At 40.1% G+C, this 13,794-nt stretch overlaps 1 protein-coding gene across 1 annotated transcript in view; it reads left to right on the top strand.

The window, feature by feature from the left end:
* Positions 1-5,692: 5,692 nt before the first annotated feature.
* Positions 5,693-13,794, top strand: part of Fras1 (Fraser extracellular matrix complex subunit 1) — a gene marked incomplete at its 5' end in the record, with an annotated part of 247,779 nt that continues 239,677 nt past the window's right edge. The window contains 2 exons of the mRNA XM_028773698.1: positions 5,693-5,800; positions 12,135-12,227. Coding sequence (XP_028629531.1) covers positions 5,693-5,800; positions 12,135-12,227 — 201 coding nt within the window. The remainder of the gene's footprint in view (positions 5,801-12,134; positions 12,228-13,794) is intronic.

Genomic DNA, 13,794 nt, shown 5'->3' with positions numbered 1-13,794 from the left:
GTAACAATTTTTTAAAGTAACATCACTTTAAAATACTTGGAGATAGAGATGTGTCACCTGCAAGGACATTTTATTCATCTATTATTAAAAACATTTGCAGTCTTTGCACACATCTTCCACTGGTTTTTAGGTTTGTCCTAATATAGTTCTCTAGTCTGTAATCTAGTGAAAAGCTGAAGAATGCTTCTCTTGCAGAATGTGCCAGATTTGAAGAAAGGATTATAAAGTGATGTAATTGCAGTAGTAACATGGAAAAAAACCTGTAAAAGTTTCTTTACAATGTTATTTCTTTGGATTTTATGGCGTTATCCAAAGTTGGAAGCTGTTGAGGGGTTCCTACCTCTCTACCTTCATAAAACAATTTTATGGGACCATAGAAATTGATTCGTAAAGTTTTAGGCCTGAAAAATATATGGTTATCTATCCTGACCTTGGGAAAGGCTTATTTTATTTAAAATTACCCATAAATTATTTACATCCATGAGGACATTAATACAAGGAAGTACTTTGACAGGTCCAGTTCTTAGATGAGGAAATATTTTCTTCATGTAGGGTTAGATACCAGTGAAGTGACAGCTAGCACCATTGGGACTCAGGAGTGTGGTGTGTTAAATGTTGTTTCTGGAAGCTCTCCCACCCCCAGTAGAAGGTCTGATCCTGATAGATAAGTTCGTGAGGCCAAGCAGTCACTTAGGCTTGCTTACTACCTCAGCCAATGTTTAAGAATGTGGCTAGGTGATAGGAAGTGAGCTCTCCCTTCTGGAAGGTTGAACTCTGCTGGAAAGACATTTAAAGGAACCAAGATGGTTTTCTAGCTGCACAGAAGTTTCACCCTTGGATTAATGTAAAGAGAAGTTATAGTTTTGTGAATGAACGTGAAATCTTAGTGTGTTTTAGAAGGGCCTATTTAGACTCAATCACCTAAGTCCTGTGACACAGACACAGGTATTATGGACTGTTCATACTGGAGTCACTGTGAAAATAGCTGAGCATGCAGAAGAACTTGGAGTCTGTTGTAGACTGTTACCTCTTCAGGAAGGAAGGCAGATGACTGCTTAGAGCAGTGGTTCTCAACCTTCTTAATGCTGTGAGTGTTTAATACAACTCCTCAAGCTGTGGTGACCCCCAACTGTAATATTATTTCATTGCTTCTTCATATCTGTTCTTTCTGCTACTGTTTATGAATTGTAATATAAATATTTTCAGAGATAGAGGTTTGTCATGCCAACACATGGGTTGAAAACTGCTGATTTAGACTCCTGCTCAGCATAAAGCAACTCATACTTTCTGGTATGGCCGTTCACAGACAGATTTAAAGGAATTGAGGCTCAGGCTAGTGTGGCAGAGCTTCCCACTCATCTAGGTCCTCTCCAAACCTCCACTATACCTGCATTAGAAACTATCAAAAAAAAATGGATATCTTTTCTTGACCTGTGAGCAGTGGTAAACACAGAAACATGAGCCATGGATGCATTCCATTTGTCTAACATGATGGAACAAAAAAATATTTTTCAGCATCTTCTCTGTTGCACTGGAGATGCATTCATGAGTGTAGGGGCAAATTTAGTTGCCTTCTATCTGTGTCCATGTGAGTCGTGGTGTCTTAGTGAGTTAGTCTGTGGCAGATCACCCCTTATTCTTAGACCTCCTCCATGGTAGTCCGGGAAACACGGTCTGCATGCTCTAACAGTTGAGAACACTGAACACCAAAGTGTACAGGGGGAGTTTGTAACATTGGGTACAGAGAAGAGTGTCTATTTAGTGAATATTTTCTGTGTTTAGCTTCAGAGCCTTGTGAACATGCCTTGGTTTTGTCCAGTAGCTGTTCATAAAGAGCATTCTAGAAGAAAAGATAAAACCAACCAAACAAGAACCACAGCAGCAACAGCAAAATCCTTCACCTCCACGGTCTTCCCTAGGGTAGAACACACAAGTCGGTTGTCCAGTGCCCAAATGGACAACATTTTCAACACTGAAAATGTACATATGATAAAATTAGACAAGACAGAGGAAGCTATATTTGGGAATATAGATGTATATACATATATGTACATGTATGCATGCAATAAGAGCTAATATAAGAAGAAGCCATAATTTTGAAGGCAAGCAGGAGGGGTATTTAGAAGGTCTTGAGGGAGCAAAGGAAAGGTGAAATGTAATTCTATCATAATCTTAAAAATAAAGGCAAAATAAAACAAAACTTTAATAGAACCAGTTGATGTCTGGGAGTTTGATTTTATGATTTACCTAAGCATCTCAGGTCAGAAAGAGCTGCTGCTAAGGCACAGTGCAACATTTGGAGCCCCTTCCAAATATTGCTACAATGTATTCATTTATATGCTTCCAGAAACAAAAAAACAAATAGAAACTACCAGCAATAGTAACAACAGAACCCTTCCACATCCAGATTCGTCCTTGTCTCCCACTGCAATGGTCTCAGCTCTCTAGTGATGTACTAGGTCTTTTGTTTTGTTTTGTTTTGTTTTGTTTTTATTACGTTTTTACTTGTGTAGAACAGAGATGGGAAGATGAAAAAACCTAGCCTTTACTTGTGGGACCTCATTCATTCTGGAAAAAGGAATCTCTCAGAGATATGTGCTGAATGCTGTAACATACTAGGAAGCATTCAGAAAAAAGAAAATGAATAGTCTCTCTGTAAGTATATAACATGGTTCATACATCATTGCCTTACGTGGTTTTTTCAGAGACTTTACTTATCTTACCTTTGCAGCTCTATTTACCTAGGTCACAGACACTTCACTGAACAGCAGATGTATAGTTAACAGGGGTGACATTAGCTTTGAACACAGCTCGTTGTTTCTGAGCCAATGTCCATGATGCCTAGTTATATTGTGACTTGGACAAGTGGATCAATTTCTCTTAACCTATCTCCCTATCTATGAAAGGAGTAATAGTGGTGGTAACAGTTTCATAGTGTGTAGGCCACCAGCTTAGCATAGTGCTCAAACTCAGAATCATTTCTGGTAGCCATCCAGGACTAAGACAAGTGTGGAGAAAACCAACCACAGCTGCTCAGCCCCATGAGATGAGCACTTCCTCCCTTCCTTCTCGTCTCTTTCTCCTCAGTTGTTGAACCAATGGAAACTTATCACTGTCTAGCTTACAAATGAATGAGACAAAAACTATGGTTATTTTATTTGGCTTTGACAATTACTGGGGTAGGTGGTAACTCCTAGTCTCTACTCGCCTAACTGCTGGCTGGCTACTTCCACAGTGGTGTACCCCAGATACTTGCTGTTTTTACTGGCAATGTGCTCATGGTCCAACTCCTCTCCTGATGGCTTCCTTCTCATTTTGTCCCCTTTCTTCTTCTTCTCTCTTAATGAAATCCCAAACCAGGTAAGTGAATACCCGCACACCTCTATCTACTGCCCCGTCACAGGCTTTAGCCTTTTATTGACTTGGGGAGTGAGATTACAAAGCTTCATTTGGTATACGTGATGATCTCCTCGTTGGGGACAACCAGAACTTGGGCTAGTACTTAGCATTTGACTACAGAGCAGTACCAGACCCACTCACTACATTTCCCTCTTTTTGCCTAATAAAAAAGGCTCTTTTATAATAATAAACAACATCTAGCAGGAACAATTATGAAAACTATTAGGTAAGAGTTACATTCTAAAATTCCTACCTGTTTGTATTTGGCAATCTTTGGATAAAGTATTCTATCCTCTATCCTATCTTGGTGAGTTTAGAGTTCTGTATCTAAATCATTTTTTTCATTACCAACTTAAGCATTTAAATCCTGTAATTTTCATAACTTGCAATTGCCAACCTTAATATTTTTAAGGAAGGTTAACAGGCTGCAAACTTGGAATTTCTATGTTAGAGTCTTGAGGCCAAACTCTCTGTTCCTAGGAAACTCCCAAGTTTTATGAGTAAGGCCAACCACCAATGGGGACCCACTGATGGCTTTCTCTTAGTTCAAAGCCAGCTGGTGGCACACCTCGATTTCATCTGTAGAAGAAGATGTGCTCCTCTGTCTTTGATAGGGTTGAATTCTGGCTGGTAGTAAATTGGAAGCATAAGTTGGAGATTACAGAAAACTAGTTGTTGAACCTGGGAGCTGTGGCTTTCTGCCATTTCCACCATCTCCAGAAATCATCTTACTGCACCTTTTTATCTCAGTAAAAGATCAAAATTTAAAATTCTCACAGTGATCTCTAATGAACTAGTATGTCTTTTGTATTATCCTCCAGAAAACAAAAACATAAAATTGTGACCACCTGTACCTTCATAGTAGCACAAATTAATATCTGACCAAATAAGAGGGGACTGTAATCTAGCCAAGTCAAGACATCAACTTTCCCACCCACCAATGTCTCAGTTCACCCCAAAGCTGAATCTTTCTGTATCTGGATTCCAGTGACTGTTTAGAGTTTAGAAACTTCTCTTAGTGTGTTGAATAGTGCTTCCATTGTATGGAGCAGGAGACTATGGCTGAGAAAATTTAGGAAGGAATGACACATGATGTAATATCTACTTTACTTTAAGCCTCTCTATGGCAGGCTAAGGAGAATTAGTGTTTTAAAGGGCTTATAATCTTGTCTAGCAAGGTTGCTAAGGGCTTGAATAAATGCTATAATTTGTGAGAGTGTCCACAGACATAGTGGGATCAAAAAATGGTTGAGCAGCTGTACCCTGGTAAGGGTCAAGATCACAAGTGATTGACCCCTGAGATGGAAGCAAGTTCAGGCTTCACAAACTTGCTTTAGAGAAGTCCAGGAAGAGCAGGGATTTCAGGAAGGGAGTGGGCTGTGAGAGACATCAGAGAAGCCTGTGGCTTGACCTAGGACTGTGAGATTCAGCCTGTCCTTGGAGATAGGGCAAGGCCATGTAGGGTCTACATTTTATTCTGTTGGAGCTGAGGACGTACCACAGAGAAGCACACAGACAGTGCTCTTAAAGCACATTAGCCAAGGAGTAAGTGTGGCCATTGTTGAGGTGGATTGGGAGGCTGTGTCATTCAGAGTCCTCATCGCTCCCATACAAAGCCATCAGAGCCACCTCTCAGTACCAGAAATAGATTTCTGTTGGATCTCTGAAAGAGCTAGGCCCACAGGGACTTTAAAAAATGAGTCCAGTTGCATGATGAAAGGCAAGGAATTATAAAGTCATTTAACTGAGCACAGATTCACTGCTATTAAGGCCATTATATTTTCCTTTCCAAATCATTGGATAATAACACTAGATGGTCAGTTTCTATCTACTTAATTCCCCCGTGTTCACGGTAAAAGGAGTGGTGAGATCTGTATGGATGCCATCCACACTTGGGCCCAATGTTCCCCTGCACAGTAAGCAGAGTAACCACCCAATGTGGTGGATGGGTTCTACTAGTTAGCAGCATAAAGAAACTTCAAGTCTCTGAGCCGCTTGTCCTCCTGAGGTTTCAGGACAATCAATAGTTTTTACTCTGAGTATCGACAGCTCTCTGCTGAATGCCCTTGTCTTTGGTTACGTGGGCTGACTGTTGTGAAATGGATTATATGCTTTTATTGCCACTCGGGTTTAATCAGTGCCCAGAATGTCCTGCGTGTGGTGTGCCTGCGACTTTCTTTTGCCTTTTTAATCGCTCGGGACATGGGACTATTGATGGTGCTGCTTTTGTGAGTTGCAGACCTTGACTGATCAGTTCTTTTTCTTTTAACTCAGAGCTTCTGCTTCCTTGCAGGATGCCACAATTTGGAACCCTGAATCATGCCAGAACTGTCGTTGCCATGGTGATATTGTGATCTGCAAACCTGTTGTTTGCAAAAACCCTCGTTGTGCCTTTGAGAAGGTATGGTTTCCTAATTGTACCTTAAACATTACTTGTAAAGTCATCCAAAAGTCAAATTTTTAAATCTTTCTGGTTGTGTTTTTTTACATCTATTCTAATCTCTAATTGGAAGATGAAGGAAATTTTCTATGGGTAAGAATATCTTCAATTTTATTCATTGACCATTTATTTCTGGCAAAGCACTTGGCTAAAGGTTTTACAAATATCTCTTCATTTAGGATGATGGGAGATGAGTGTTGTTTTCCACTTTACAATGAGAAAAGTAAAGCCTGGAGACTTTAAGCGATTAGCCATGACTATACAATTAATAAACCGCATCTCAGATATTTTAGCATTTTGACAGATGCCAGAGCTGGTGACAACAGCCATGGCATCTGCATGCCATTGACAGGCTCTAAGTCAGGAGTGTCTTCTTTAAAAAGGATTGCAAACCCAGCTTGGGTCTACTGGCAGTATCACTATGCTGCTGGACTCATGGGAAACAGGAGAGCCCCACCCCCAGCCCCACCCCAGACTCCAGTATCTCCCTTATCCAAGAAGGGAAGGACATCCATCTCTTTTACCTCTTCGCCTCTTGTGAAAGTCTTCAGTTTTTCCCTCAGTATATATCTATTTTGTTGGAAAATTGTTTTTCTAGATGCTGGCTCTTCTCGAGTCCCTGTGTTTTTGAAACTCTTACGTTTTAAATGTAAAACTCCGAAAATCTCAGAGAAGAACCCTTATTCACAGGCACAGTTTGTTTTGTCTACTTTATCCCCTTCCCCCCAACAATTAATTTTGAATCTTTCTGCCTCTAATGACAATAAAGCTCTCTCTTTTTCTCCTTAACATTAGCATGAAAAATGTGTTTTATAGCTAGTTAGAGTGTCTCCTGCTATGATAAAGAACAATGGCCTAAGGAAGCTTCAGTTGGAAGTGGGTGTTTTGGCTTTCTTGGTCAGACTGCAGACCACTGAGGGAAGTCGGCAGGAACCTGGAGGCAGGACCTGAAACAGAGACCATGGAGAGAAAGCTGCTTACTGGTTTGCTCTACATGGCTTCGTCACCGAGCTTTCTTTTGTACCAGGAGCACTTGCCTAGGGGTAGTGACACCTCCCACAGTGGATGGGCCCTCCCACAATAACCATTAATGAAGTTAATCCAATACTTTATAGACTATGGGCTAATCTTATGGGGATGTTTTCTCAATTAAGAGTTCCTCTTCCTAGGTATATCTATGTTTCTATCAAGTTGAAAAAAAAGCAGCATAAATATCTTTTAATTTCTGCATGGTGTATTTCTAAGAAGCAGGGAGTGTATAGACGTTTAAGTTTGCTAATATTTTATTTTATGCTGTGGATCAAATTTTGTGGGACAAATGTTTCTTAGAAATCACAGTTTATAAAGACCATAAAGTCATTCTTCCTTCTCCTTGACTGGAATGTTTGTATTATTACAGATGAGGACCTGAGTTAAATGTTAGAGAGTAAAGATTTTATTGTTGAAAACTAAACATGTTTTTAATTTTTTTATTATCATATGTTAATAGTCCAAAGTAATGAGGTTCATTATGGTGTTTTCTGTACAAACAGAGAAACTCTTTGCCAGCTATTCATCTACCTTGGGAATGATAACCATACTAAATAAACAGCTAGGAAAATGGAATGGCAAAAGAACAATCAATAAATGGAAAATGAAATAAACAGACACTTCAAAGGAACTACAAGTGGCCAATTAATGCAAAAAGGTTTCATATCTTTAGTCATTAGGGGAATGCAAATCTAAACTTCTTTTATACCAGGGATCAGTTAACTGAGTATCAGCTTATTTCGTATTAAGAATATTTGGGCTGGAGAGATGACTCACTCAGTAAAGTGCTTAAGTTCTTGCCTCACAAGCTTGAGGTCCTAAATTCCATCTCTAGAGTCCATGTTAAATAAACAACAAAACACACAACTGAGAATAGTGGTGTGTGATTATAATCCCAGTACTAGGGAGGCAGAAACAGACAGATCTGTGAGGCTTGTTGGATAACTTAGCCCTTGAGAGGTCAAGGCAAGAGGATTCTGATTTTGAGACCAGATTCAACCCCTCTCTTAATCTTTTGTTAATCTCTTTCCTGATCACTTTGCTTTTTATTTTGAGCTGCCTTGGCGGCCTCTAAATAATGGAACACACACACACACACACACACACACACACACACACCAAAAAAATAGAAAACAAACCAAGCAATCAACCTTCCAACCAAAGAATAGTAGAGTACAAAGGTCTCATGGTAGAAATATACCCGATATATGCATAACAAGACCCTCTCTCCCTCTCCCTTTCCTTCCACCTCCCCCTCTCCCTCTCCCTCCCTCCCTCTCTCTCTCTCTCTCTCTCTCTCTCTCTCTCTCTCTCTCACACACACACACACACACACAGATATGCACAAAACAAAAATATTGATTTTATATCTTTTAAATGGCTAAAATATCAAGACAATAATTTTGTAAAAATGGTATGAAACACATGTTCTGTATCCATAAATAAAGTTTTATTGAGACACAGGCAGCCTCACCTCTTTCTGTGGTGTCTTTAGCTGCTTTACTACCTTCATTGCAGTTATGGAACTCTGATGTGCACAGCATGTGGCACATCAATTAAATGCTGACATTGACTCTCTGGCCCTTGGCAGACAGTTGTTCTGCACTAGGACACAATTTTCCTACTTTTACCCAACTCAGTGAACCTGTTCTCCTAATTTCTCCAGCCAGATAACTCAAATCACTCAGTGCTCCTCACGTTCTGCACAACCCACATCCAGCACATCCAGACTCCCCAGCTCTTTGTTCTTAGCCTGCATCACGGGTGTGCTTTCTCTGCTCTCTGCTCTCATGCCAATCTTTCTCCTGGATTCCCATGATACCCTCTTAATTGGTTTGGCTGTTCCTGAACCTGCCTTTTTCACTGTAATAGTGGTACGGTAGTCAGGGTAGTCAGGATGCCCCCATTAAAACTGAAGCCAGCTCATCTTGCTTTCCTTTTTAAACCCCTGCAATGGCTTCCCTTCTGAATTAGAATAACTACTCACAATGTAATTCGTATTGCTGTTGTAGGCCTCTAATTAATCTTCTGTTAGCCTTACTCTTGCCCACTCTGCTTTAGAAACAGAACCTCATAGATTCTGCCTGAATAATGCCCCCCCACAAACACATACGTTTATGTTTGTACATGTGCACACCCCCACACACACACACGTACACATCTGAGAAAGAATACTTTTAGTAGGAAAAGTGCAAACTTCTCACAGCAGAAGCACACATGATGCATGGGTATCATGTGGGTGTATATATGTGTGCATATATCATGTATATCTATGTGTGAAGTCATTTCTTAGTTCTTCACTTTCTATGAGTCTTGCGAGAATGCTGGTCTATTAAGAATTGTAACTCTTGGGCTGGAGAAATGGCTTAGTGGTTAAGAGCACTGACTGCTATTCTAGAGGTCCCAAGTTCAGTTCCCAGCAACCACATGGCCCTGGCTCACAACCATCTGTAAAGGGATCTGACACCCTCTTGTGGTGTGTCTGAAGACAGCTACAGTGTGCTCACATTCATAAAATAAATAAATCTTATAAAAAAGAATTGTAACTCTCCACCACACATTTCAATTTCCTCTTCCTTACTTCCTCTCATTTCCTTGCCACTAATTTCTATCTGACATACTAAATATTTTACTAATTTCTTGGATACTAGGTCTTGTACACTGTATCTCCTTAATATCTGCATTCATACCCCATACACAGTAAATACTCAGTAAATCCTTTCGAGTGATGTGTGAAAGAATGAATGAAGAATAAGATTTAGTCCAACATTCTAGAGAAGTTTGAAGCTATGGTGGGCAGCTTAGAGTTTTATTTCTAATTGAAGTATAATGACGTTTTCATACATGAGTAGAATATCCAGGCTTCCTTTTAAAAGGATCCTTCTGGATGTCCAGAGTTAATACATAATATTGTAAAGGAGAATGCCAGTCCAGAGGCAATGAGAGCAGTCCAGGAGAGAGAAAGAATATCTGAACTACTGCATTGGTTCACATATACCAAAGGGAAACCCTCCCGTGCTCCCCCCTAAGTGAATTGGCATAGTTGTCAGATTAGTATGGAAAGAAATGAGTGTTGAGACCACCAAGATCTATAATACACTCCACATTTATATAACTTTTATTATAGCATATTATTATACATGTTCTGAGAATAGTATTATTAGCTATTACTGGTAATTATATTGATTTTAGTTTACAAGTTAAATTTTACCATAGATGTATAGAAAAAACCCACAATGCATATAAGACTTGGTATGTCTGCAGTTCAGCTATCTCAAGGGCTGGATGTGTCCCAGGACACTGCCTATGGGAATGAGAGGCTATTGCAAGCATTTAGTAGCTGTTAGGTATAATTATTAAATTGGTCTCATTATTATCATTAGTTGATTTATCCAGAATGTAAACAAGTCATCTTGCTGGCCCCTCTGTAGTCTTCACTGATAGGTTTTGTTTATGCAGCCGATATCCACAGCTGCAGTGTAAAGTTAGGGACAGTAGGTCAGTATGCTGTATTGCTACAGCCATTCTGAGTCATGAGAAGAGGTGGCAGGAACTGTGTCTTCTTTTCCAGTTGCATGCAGAATTCTTGGCTTCTTCTTTAGCTCATTGAACCAAACTAGGAACATCCCCTCTCTGCCACCACTGCCACCCACAAATAAAGAGTATTACATTTTGAAATGTTGTTTTCAAGGCTGAATCTGAAGATTAGTGTGTTCTAGAGAATGCAGAAAACTGAAATATCCCTTGGAATTTTTCATTCTACCTGCCTTTGTGTTCCCTGATTCCTTGTTGTTAAGCAACAATTGGATTATCTCATTTCCTATCTGTATGAAATGCTTAGTGGGAGTTATGCTAATGCAGTTTCCATTGCTCTCTTGGCAGAGATTAAAGTGTAGTTTCCCTTTCAGGTTCAGAGGACACTCTTCTGAAAAGTCATTAATATTGCATAGCAGGCTCAGTTTCATAAAATCTCATATATAAACTTTATTCTTTATCAATCAAATAAGGATAATTTGATGATTGCTGTTATGGATGGGTTTCTGTAGTAGATTTACAATTGTAAAATATCCATTGTTTCTCATTTATTCTTTCAGATGTAGTTAGATGAACTGAGAAAACTCTCTGTCTCTCTGTCTCTCTGTCTCTCTGTCTCTCTCTCTCTCTCTCTCTCTCTCTCTGTCCCTCTCTCTGTCTCTGTGTCTCCCTGTCTCTGTCTTTGTCTCTGTCTGTCTGTCTGTTTGTCTGTCTCTCTCTCTCTCACTCTGTGTGTGTGTATGTGTGTAATGGAAGTAACCAAAGATAACAATAAGAAATGTAAAAGGTAGCATTAACACTCAAAATTTGTTTTGATTCTTCTGAGTAACTACTTTGTAGACCTCCACCCTGTGAATGGTCATGTCCTCCCAGCTAACGCAGATCTCTAACCACCGTGATCTGATCATGGGAAAGGTTATTAGTTCCAAAAGATAACCCCTTTGTTTTCCTTGGGATCAGAACTCAGCTCATGTTTACCATGTTTGCTCTACCACAGAGCTACATCCTTCCCCCTATTTTGTGACAACTTTGGAGCAGATTCTTCATGGTGACAGATGCATCATTAGTTTACAGGAGAGATAGATCCTGGGTTATCTTTTGATAATATCACGAGCTGCAATTATAGAAGCCTCAAGAACAGCTCTTCGTTGGCAGCTAGGAATCCTTCTCAGTTTTCCTTGTGGATCAGGCAGTGTCCCCACCATGGTGCTACTTCCTGTCAAAACTGTCTTTCAATTTCTGCCCCTCTTCTGCTTCCAGGAGTGAAACAAAACCCTCAGGACCTCAACTCCCCATTCCCCTCTCCTTCCAGCAATGGGCCTTGGAGCAGAGCTGAAAATCTTGCTCTGGAGCACTTTCCTGCTCCTTTCTTTTTCCAAGACAGGCAAACAATACAGTTAGTGAAATAAGCCCCTTTCTCACTCCATCTGCTTTCTTATGAGAAGCATTTCTTGTGGAAACAATTCACCACTCCATTACCTTTACATGTGAAAAGACACTGAGGATTGTTTTTTGGTGGTTTTCTTTTTTTTTCCTTTTTTTTTCCTTTCAAAGAAAGGACTTTCCAAAAAGCACCTCTTGACAGGGAATCCTTTGTGCTGGTTTATTTCCTTTACCTTGTCTATGTTACCTGTGGAAACTCAGGAGGATTAAGGAATCTCAGAGGCTTAGGGGTCTGATGAACTAGTGTTTGCTGCTGTGATTTCATACTGAGCTGCTTTTAAATACCCAGGGAGAAGTGCTGTGGATTGCCCCCAACCAGTGCTGCCCACAGTGTGCACCCAGGACTCCTGGCTCTTGTCACCATGAGGGAAAAATTCATGAGGTAAGTGTTCTCTTTCCTAAGGCTCAAGTTGCACGTGAAGGTCATTGGCAGAAGAAAGCCTAGTGTTAAATAAATCTGGGTTGCTAAAAGGGGTGTGTGTGTGGAGTGTTGTTTTCTTTTTCTTTGCATAGCCTTGGTACAGAGGTATGAGGCTCCTCTGGCTTTCTGTGGGTGCTTTTTTTTTCTTAAAAAAAAACATGATAAAAAGCATGCTATTTATTCCATAAGCTCTACATAAATATTTGTACATTGAATTTGTGTCTGCATAAAGAGTAGGCTGAGAATGTTGATGTTGAAGAGCTTGTGGTGTTGAATAATAGTAGCCACTACCTTCCTTTTGTATATTCCATATAGATTTTTCTTTGATAATTTTTAATATCTTTGAGCTGATAAGTAGGGCAGATGGGGCTACTCACATGTCAAAGTTGAAACAGATTACAAAGAACTTGGAACACTTGCCCACATGTTACCAAATGACGTAATCTAGCTGAGAATTTTATCTTGAGACGCATAGTTCAGGGATATTTCCCTTCAGATATAGATTTTCAGTTTCAGGGCATCCTAGTTTTGTTTTGGGGCCCTCCTAGAAATTGTAGGGAGTCCAGTGTCTTCCCTGGCTTTTCCTCACAAGGTGTGAGGGACAGTCATCAGTCATGACAACTAGGAATGTCTGCAGGCATGGGCAAACGTTTCTTTTTACCCTTTCTTGTCCTCCATCAAGAACCAGAATCCTGAGAATTTCTCCCAAAGATTTACTTTTTTACTACTTAGACTGTATTTCCTAGAACCTGCAGGCTTAACTGTAGGTACTAAATACCAATTTAAATACAGCATTGTGAGATTTATAGTTGAAATTTTGAAAAACATCCCTTTCTACCTATGCTAAAACATTACCTTGTCCTACAAGGTAAAGTTGTGCACAGTGAAGAAAGAAAGGCTCTTTGTATTAATACTCATCTTCCACCTGATACAAAATGTTCCTGGAGTTAGCATCTCTGCCTTTTTAGGAGAGAGCGTGGGTTAGTGGGATTTGATAAACCCACTCTCAGGCACTATTCAGTATGTGCAGCTAACACTCACTGAGCACAATGCCCGTGTCCCCATGGACCAGATCATCTTACTTGGCCCACTGTCTCCTAGTAACAGTAGGAAACAGCTCTTTCCGTCCTGCACAATGTCTTGCTGAAAGACACCTAAGCAGGATCTGCACTGCAAAGGTCTTGATCCCACCTGTCAATATGTGCTGCCTGAGCCAGTCTGCTCTGTAAGGGGGTGTCATCTTGAAATGTCACACATGATCCCTGTGAAGTAGAGGCATCGCAGGGATGACTGGTGATGGGATTAATGCCAGTTCATCATGATTAGAACAGGTGTGTTGTTCCAGTTGGCTAAAATCCATGCTGCATGTTAGAAATACAGGAGATACTAGCAGCCAAAATAAAATCAGGATCTTGGCTGGGAGAGAGAAAGCCAGATACATTGAAAAGATTTGGTACCAGTGATAGGTACCAAATCGGAGTTGATAGATGTTAAAATGATTTAAGAGCACCTGTGGGGCAGTAGCTCG

Source organism: Grammomys surdaster, unplaced genomic scaffold (assembly GCF_004785775.1).
Source record: "Grammomys surdaster isolate TR1022 unplaced genomic scaffold, NIH_TR_1.0 233, whole genome shotgun sequence".
NCBI classification, from domain to species: Eukaryota; Metazoa; Chordata; class Mammalia; order Rodentia; family Muridae; genus Grammomys; species Grammomys surdaster.
This window is presented reverse-complemented; position numbering and strand designations above follow the sequence as displayed.